This window comes from Carya illinoinensis, chromosome 1 (genome assembly GCF_018687715.1).
Source record: "Carya illinoinensis cultivar Pawnee chromosome 1, C.illinoinensisPawnee_v1, whole genome shotgun sequence".
In the NCBI taxonomy this organism is placed as follows: Eukaryota; Viridiplantae; Streptophyta; class Magnoliopsida; order Fagales; family Juglandaceae; genus Carya; species Carya illinoinensis.
Genome location: NC_056752.1, coordinates 49407748 through 49416989, shown reverse-complemented (window position 1 = coordinate 49416989; position 9242 = coordinate 49407748). Strand labels below are relative to the sequence as shown.

The window sequence follows — 9242 nt, the reverse complement described above, 5'->3', positions numbered from 1 at the left end:
GTGGGATTTGTTGATGACACTTGGGAAGTGACGGATCTCGTTGAATTAGACTTGTGAAACCATATATATCTACTATATATATAAATGTGAATATAGGAGGTATAGTATTTTTGTCTTATACTTTTTTCTCATTTTAGCCCTGCTTCACCTACGTTTTTGTCGAGTTTCCATTTTCATCGTCTCCTTATTATTTGCTTTAGAGAAATGTAGTTCCGGTGGAGGATCTATGAGGGGATGGAGCAGATCAATGGTAAGGGCGAGGGAAGCTTCGGCGGAGGGACCACTCGTGGTGGCACTCACGATGGCTATGGGAAGCGGCGCATGGTGGGTATACAGATTTGGTGAGAGAGCTTTAGGAAAGAAGAGAGAGAATGACTTAGGGTGGGAAAGTCTATCGACGTGCGGTGGTGGCTAGAGAGAGAGAGAGGCACGAGATGAGAGGGAATCGGGATTCCAGGGAGGATTTCATGGTGGGGAGGGGGATCAGAGCATCATCGGGGTGGCCGTGAAGGAGGTGGCACTGGTGGGTAGCGGTGACGGTGACAGCATGGTCTTGCTACAAAGAGAGAGAGAGAGAGAGAGAGAGAGAGAGAGAGAGAGAGAGAGAGAGAGAGAGAGAGAGAGAGAGAGAGAGAGAGAGAGAAATTGGGGGTCTAGGCTTTCATCTTAGAATTTTTAATTTTAATTTAACAATGAAGATTTGAACACATAGAGAAGGTAAAATAAACTGGATAAATAAATATAAAATAAATTAGAACTGGATTAAAAAAATAAAAGAAAAAATTAATTTTTTTAAAAATTATATTATATATGAGTGCTAAACTACACCCCATCTATTATTTTATTGGATTCATTTTTTTTTTTTTGTTCTCCATTTTATCGAATGGTGAGTCCAAGGCCTAGAGCAATTGGAATCATCTGCATTTTTTATTTTTTATTTTTTTAAAAAGAAGATATATCTTCTCCAAATCTTATATTCTTAACTTTGATTTCAATTCAACCTAAACTATGCATGCCCACATTAATTATTTCTTGCACTTAATTCATTTCAATGCATATTAGAAATCATTGTGATTTTATTTCTTTTTTTAAGAAAATAAAAAAAAAAATATAAAAAAATGGAATATAGATATGTTGTAATTGTATTCGATGATTCATAATTTTATACAATAGAAGTATAGAACCCCACTAAGTGACAAAACAATTATCTTAAAAAGCATCCTAACAAGTTGAGGGAAAGTATTTCATGATTTATAAATATATATATATATATATATATTTTAAATAATAAATTTAACTTATTATATAAATTTATTTTTTAAAAAAATTCTGTGCTTGTCCTACTTCTTAGGAGCTAACATTTCTACGGCATAATCTCACCTACTTTAAGTAATTATTTATTACAAAAATAGAAAATCATGCCAAATAATACAATAAAAACCCTAAAATAAATTAGACATATTAAAATTTTCAATTAAAGTGTGCAGAAATAATGAAATGTTATTTCCAAATTTTCAACACGCAAACATTGAAGAAAGAGGACAGGACAAAAAAAGTACCAATTCATTTCTTTATTGAATTCTCTGATTTTTGAGTAATAGCGATAATTTTTTTTTATCAGTGAGCATAATAGTGATAATTTATAAATTTACTTATGTAGGTAAATAAATAAATAAAGTATGCAAGATTCAGGAGGGAGTGAAGTTTTGATATAAAAGAGAGAACTCACAGGATCACCCACATCTGAAATTTAAGATACACAGTGAACTACCGATACAGGTAGTCAATCTCAAAGGACGCAGGAAGCCTCCCACAACTAAGATCGACAACATCTCATTCACGTTAAAGTTTCATTGTATATCTCATGTAAATTGTAATAAAGCAATCGGATATGACTACAACGAAAAACTTGTGTGCTATAATTGCAAAAACATGACTATCTTATAGCCACAGTAAATCATTTTATCTCATCATTCCTTACATGATAAATATAACATAGTAATTATTAAAATTACGCAATTACTAACATAATATCTCATCATTTAGTTGTTGAGTCTATCTAGAAGTAGAGAAAGATACTGGATGTATAGCGGCTGTTATCTTCGGACTGATAGCAAAAGAAATATTGAATTGTACAACTGTTGATCGATTTGAACACACAGGTGAGGTAAAATATTTAATGCATTATGTCTTTATATTTATTCATTATTATATGAGCACCTACTATATTTAGCAAATATTGTAACTACAAACTTAGAAAATGAATGGATTATATACTTCTGCGCAAAAATGAATCAACATAAACAATTGCGTTAGAATAAACTCAATGTACTCTCTACCCATCTTATAAATCAAACTACGTCATAAGCACTCAAAATCTCTTATTCTTAAACTTCTCACTGTTGTAATTATATATTTAAATAATTAAGACATTAAATTATATGTAAAGTCTATACTTCTTTTTTCACTTTGTATATTTTGTTTAAATTTCTTTTTTTTTCATCTTCTCATTTACTATTTTGTACTGTTTTTTTTTTCTTTATATTTATCAACTGGACATACATGCAACACACGTTGCCCTTACTAGCGTGTGTGTATATATTCTAGAAGTAGGTAACAAAGTTATCAACATGGCTTTACATAAATAAGGAGGGCTGTGACTTAAACTATTATTGAATAAACATAAATTTTATTCGTAGTCTTGAGTGAGAGAATGTGTGTACAGTCTCATTAATAAATAAAAGTAAAAGAGAGAAAAATATCATTTTAAAAAGGATAGTATTGTAATTTTAAAATTTTTTTAAAACATAATTATATAAACTTGCATAAGCAGTCCCCATTTAGAGACCGCATATAAACTAATTCTTGAATAAAATAATATTTTTTTTAAAATTTGATTTTGATTTTGATTTGATTTGATGTATCTAAAATTTGAAAAAATTATATTTCCTGAGAAAGTAGTAGATAAATTGTAGATGGGTTGTTACGTGTCATTGCTCTTAAATTAATAACAACCGGAGGCCAGGTACAACTATATATATATATATATATATAGAAAGGGCAATATTCGCTACATGTATGGCTAGATGATAGAAATAAAAATAAATAAACATGAACTTTACATACAAGTTAACATCTTATTTAAATATATAATTACAACAGTGAAAAGTTTATATAAATTTAAAAGCGAAGAAATAAACGTAAACTTTATACATAAGTTAGTGTCCTATATAAAGATATAATAATAAAAGTGAGAAGTTTAACAAAAAGATATTTAAATTCTTAATACAATTTTATGAACTATGTGCTATTGGCTAACTAATGAATTTTTTTTTTTTATAAACATTATTATTAAATTTGTAATAATTATTAATGTTTAAATTAAAACAAATAAAATTTAACAACATTTTAATTTTTTTTTTATATTTTAAACTATATTTTAAACTCTCAATAAAATTTTATGTAAAATTCATATATTAAGTGAAAAAAATTAAATGAACTATATGCTAATAGCTAACTAAACAAACATATAATAATGTATCTTTTTTTTTTTTTTTCATTTGATAAAAAAAGAGGTCCAATTCATCTAGGCCTGGAATCATCCAGCCCAATAACCCAAGAACCAAAACGCCATCATTTTAGCCACAAACATGCCCAGCCTGCCCCTTCTCAAACCAAAAACGGTTCCGTTTTAATCACAAAAAACCCTAATCTACCCTTGCACTATAAAAAGACTAAAACATTTGTTGACAAAATAGAAATAAAAGCAAACAGATCACAATTTTGATTTAAAATTAAGGGCAAAATTGGGAATAGAAATGTTAGACAAAAATACTATTCATCTAATATTCCCATTTATATATATAGTATGTATATTCCTAAAAATAACTATTAAAAAAAAAAATCAGCAATTCAGTATGGCATTGTAGCCTGTCAAGCCGTAATATTGATAACATAATGCCCGAAAACTTGTTTAAGAGTTTTGATTTCTTGGATCAAGTTTCCAACAATCGATCCAAAAATGTTTAACAAAAGCCAATTAATTAAAACGTTTTCTTGACAACTGAAACCTAGAGTAGAGAGATCAATCAGTTAACTACGAAATAATGGGAAGTGTTACATTTATAAAGGATTCCATAAAAATAAATTAATAAATTGGTATGATTTTATATATTACATTTACAATCTTTTATGATTTTTCATATTCACCTTATAATAGATTATGAAAATCCATTTTTTGGTAGAGGTCTTCTTGCTAGAATACCATGAGGTTGAAGAAGTCTTAAAGCTTCTTGAAAAAGTCTGGTCAAAAGTCCTTGAAGTCGTATGTATCTTTACCTTTTATCTCATACCCTCATTTGTTTTAGGTTACTCCACCCCTCCTTTATGTCTTCTCCTCTTTTTTCCTCCTATACATTGTTTTCACTTGTCCCTTCTCTATTCCATTTTTTTTTTCTCTTTTTTTATCTTCTAGTGATGGCCTTTTGATGGGTTGGACCTAGAATATTTTACCCTCTCATAATATGTTAGGTTTACTTTACAATAAAATTAATTTTAAAATCTAACATACCACATCAAGTCACATCATGAATTTTATTAATTTACTTTCATGAAATCTCCTTGTAATTAAAGCATCACTCACGTAGTGACGTACATATACTACATCCAAAGAAAGAGTCGGGTTACTGTGCCGCCAAGATCTTACCGATTAGCGTGCCATCCAATTTTTTTTTTTTTCATAATTTTTGAATATATTTAAATATTTTAAAATATATATATATATATATCAGTATATTTAAAATTATTTTCTTAACCATTAATTAAAAAAATAAAAATTTTGTTAAGCGGTATACTTAAACAGTACCGACATATCTTTGATAGAAGAGATCAGACCACGAAACTTGCGCCTAGCTAGCTTGCGTGATGCATGTCCTCGAATGTTAATGGCAACTTAAGATCTATGATCAGGATTCTTGGAAAACGGACTGTAAATTAAACAATCTTATCCTTTGTCAAGTCAGAATATTTAAAATTATCAATTGCCTCAAAGTTCATTGGCACATGACCACGTGACTTAGATATACGCTATAATTATTAGGATCAATATATATCTCCGATCGATCCAAAAGGTGATGCTACACCTCTGTGATGCAATTTTTTTTCTCTATTTTTCAAAAATTTAAAAAATACTACAATCAAATTACCTTATTCGTATTTATAAATTATTTTATTAATATTTACATATGATGATACTACACCTATGTGATGTAATTTTTTTTCCGCTTTATTTTTTGAACATTTTTTTAAACATTTCAAACATTTTTTAAAAATATCAAAAAAATCACAAATTTATTAAAAACTACTTCCTTTAACTATTAAATAAAAAATAAAAATGATATTTACAATCGTAGTTATGTAAGCGTCGTACAGTCTCTTTAAAAAAAATAAATTAATATGAGATCTATATGAAAAAAAATAATAATTTTTTAGTCATATATTTTACTCTTTTTAAAATAATTATGTTGTATTTATATATTTTACAATTATATGTAATATTACTCTATAAAAAAAAATCTAATTGGTAGGTTTTGTTGATGACGCGTGGGAAGTGACGTAACTCGTTGAATTACGCTTGCCAAACTATATATATGTATGTGTATACATATATATATATATATATATATATATATATATTCCAGAAGTAGGCAACAAAGTTATCAACATGGCTTTACATAAATAAAGGGGCTGTGACTTAAACTATTATTGAATAAAGAGAAATTTTATTTGTGGTCTTAAGTAGAGGATTGTCATGTGTGCCGTCACATTGATTAATAGAGGTAAAAGAGAAAAAAAAAAAATATCATTTTAAAAATGATAATATTATAATTTTAAAATTATTTTAAATATAATTGTATAGATTTGTTTGAGCAGTCTCTAAATAGAGACTGCATGTAAACTAACGATTGCTCTTAAATTAAGAACAACGGGAGGCCAGGTACAACTATATAGATATCTATATCTATATATATATAGGTACATCTATATCTATATCTATATATATATAGAAAAAAAAAATTATAATAAAAATCAGCAGCTCAGGACGCCATTGTAGCCTTTCAAGCTGTAATATTGTTAACATAGTGCGAAAACCAAGTTCAATGTACCGCCCATTAATCTTTCAGATTCATCCAATCGACAGATAATCGCTGATCCAACATCATGATCAACTTGTTTAGGAGTTTGATTTCTTGGATCAAGTTTCCAACAATCGATCCAAAAATGTTTAACAAAAGCCAATTAATTAAAACGTGTTCTTGAATCCTAGAGCAGAGAGATCAATCCGTGAACAACCAAATAATGGGAAGTGTTATATTTACAAATAGATTTTATAAAAATAAATTAATAAATTGGTATAACTTTATTGTTACATTTATAGTCTTTTACGGTCTATTATCTTCACTGTGCAGTAGATCTCAAAGGTCCATCTTTTGATGAAGATCTCCTCACTAGAACTCCTTTCGTAAGGTTGAAAAAACCTTAAGATTTCTTGGATAAGTTTGGCCAAAAGTTATTGAAAGCGTATGTGCCCGTACTTTTTATCTCTTGTCCTCATTTGCTTTAGAGTTTAGATCACCACACTCCTCCTTTACGCCCCTTCTTCTCTTTTTCTTGTGACATTATCTTCCCTCGTCTATTCTCTATCTCATTTTATTTTCTCTTTCTTTCTCTTCTAGTGATAATTTTTTGATATAAATTGAACCTTGAGAATTATTTTAAACCTGAGATATTTTAACATCTCACAATATGTTAAATTTACTTTATAATAAAATTAATTTTATAATTTAATATACAATATCAAGTCACATCATTTTATTGATATACTTTTACGAAATCTCCTCTAACTAAACCATCACTCACGTGCATATACTGCATCCAAAGAAAAACCAGAAGAAAAACAGACACAAACCCACAGCCATATATCTTTAATCGATGAGACCTGACCACGAAACTTGTTCCTAGCTAAGCTTGCGTGATGCATGTCCTCGAATGTTAAAGAATCTTCTCCCTAGTCAAGTCAGAATATTTAAAATTATCAATTGCCTCAAAGTTCATTGGCACATGACCACGTGACTTAGATATACGCTATAATTATTAGGATCAATATATATATATATATATATATATATCCGACCGATCCAAACATTTTTTTGGGGATTACTTTTTTCCTTGGATTAATTCAACAAACTTTCAAGAGTGTGTTGAGAAAGTTAGCTCGAAATAAAAATGGAGATAAAGGTTAAAGGTATTTGGAGCTATCATCATCACATATTATCACATGATGAATATGTATAATATATATACGAAAGCACAGCTACACCCACACTTAATTTTTAGAGATTTGTGTTAAGGATAATATAAAGTACAAATGGTAGGCAAAACTCCAAAAGGATAGTTCCCTAATTAACGTGCAGCCATCGATGGACTGAATCTGGGTTCCTATTATTATCTTTTTTTATTTGAAAATATCTATTTATTCTATTTTTTAATATATGTATTTTCATTTAAAAATCTAAAGACAAGCTAGCTAGCAATATTATTAGTTGTAGTTGGGATATGATGATATGACCTCTCAACCGGCCTTCTGCGTAGCACCATTATAAATAAGAATATCAACATGATGATCAATCCCCATCATCAAGCATAGAGCTGAGTACTCATCTCGCTCACTGAGTCACCGACCAGAGTAAACCACTGGAGATAAAGAAAGAAAGAAATCAGGGCGAGGAGGGATACGGGGATTTTTGGGGCCGCCGGGACTCTGATCAGATGGGAAGGAATCCTTCTTGTTCAAAGGAGGGCTTGAATAGGGGAGCATGGACAGCTACGGAAGACAACATACTCACAGGATATATCACAATGCATGGTCGAGGAAAATGGAGTGACCTTCCCAAAAGAGCAGGTTATTATATAGACAGCTTCATTAACTTCTATGAATTATATGTGAGAACATTAATATATATAATAAATGGGTGTTTTCTTTTCTTTTCCATTACAGTACTGGTATTATTGCAAGAAAGAAAACCATATATTTTTTAATGGGTTTTTCAGGGCTTAAGAGATGCGGGAAGAGTTGTCGACTAAGATGGATAAATTATCTTCGACCTGATATTAAGAAAGGCAACATAACCCCTGACGAAGAGGAGCTCATTATCAGGCTTCACAATCTCTTGGGGAACAGGTCCGTCCTTTTACGTGCCTTGTTTATTTATTACAAAGTAAGTTAAAAAAATCTGTACAGCAGGATCATGTTGTTGAGAATGTGTTGCCGATTGCAGATGGAGTCTGATAGCAGGGCGACTTCCAGGCCGAACAGGCAATGAAATCAAAAACTATTGGAACACCAAGAACATTAATAATGGAAAGAAAGTCCAAGATCACCCTAAGTACCCTGCCTTTAAACGGACACCATCAAAACTAGCACAAGAAGAGTCAAATCTGGGTCCGAAAGGGTCAAATGAAAAGCCAACTGAAGCAAATACAGACTCAGATGTGATCCGTACCGAGGGAACTAGGTGTACCAAAGTTGTCCTAACCTCGGAGCAAGAAGGACTTCATGAGGATCAACTAATTGTCAGTAAGCCAGTGGCTGAATCTTTAGGCCGTCTTCATGAACCAGTAGATCAGTTTTCGAGATTCGTTTTGGAGGAAAATAATCCGCCCAACTTCATGATGGACTTTGGGATGGATGAAATCTTCCATTCGGATTTTCTCAATATGGATTTCTCGCAGCTATGTTGTTTTGAAAATGAGCTGGGTGTTAATTTGATGCTGTAGTTCTAGATCAAAGTGCTTTGGATCGGAGCTCATTTGTACGTTAATCTTGTTTGTGTAATTATGTCTTTTCGTTGTTTCATTATTGTATTATGTATTATATATATATAGTGACATGCATGACATGCATGCGTTATATATTTGGATCCTCTAAAAAACAAAGTACCTGGCACATAGATCAGATTTTGATCGATTGGGGACATCCGGTCACGAGAACTTGTTGGTTTCTGAATCAGATAGGCTCGCAGCATGGTTCATATTTTGAATCCAATGCTGCTTGGCTCCTTTGATTGTGTTTTGAGTTGCACAAATTAAGGTGGTCTAAATCAATGGCCTTGTGGTTGCATACATATAATTAAATACTTTTTAAGTCACAAGTACCATTAGATACTTACCCCAAGATTTCAAAA

The 9242-nt window shown here is 30.7% G+C and overlaps 1 protein-coding gene across 1 annotated transcript; it reads left to right on the top strand.

Moving 5' to 3' along the window:
- The first annotated feature begins 7628 nt into the window (after positions 1–7628).
- On the top strand, positions 7629–8972 carry LOC122303256 (transcription factor MYB1-like). Its single transcript, XM_043114937.1, has 3 exons — positions 7629–7960; positions 8110–8239; positions 8337–8972. Exons 1-3 carry the CDS (start codon positions 7828–7830, stop codon positions 8833–8835), a joined length of 762 nt encoding a protein of 253 aa, XP_042970871.1. The 5' UTR covers positions 7629–7827; the 3' UTR covers positions 8836–8972.
- Positions 8973–9242: the final 270 nt, after the last annotated feature.

Bases quoted from the DNA above. Each gene is read 5' to 3' on its own strand.
- LOC122303256 (XM_043114937.1), top strand. From the start codon at position 7,828: ATGGGAAGGAATCCTTCTTGTTCAAAGGAGGGCTTGAATAGGGGAGCA. The intron at 7,961-8,109 runs GTTATTATATAG...TGGGTTTTTCAG, and splicing joins TGACCTTCCCAAAAGAGCAG to GGCTTAAGAGATGCGGGAAG. The intron at 8,240-8,336 runs GTCCGTCCTTTT...TGCCGATTGCAG, and splicing joins CACAATCTCTTGGGGAACAG to ATGGAGTCTGATAGCAGGGC.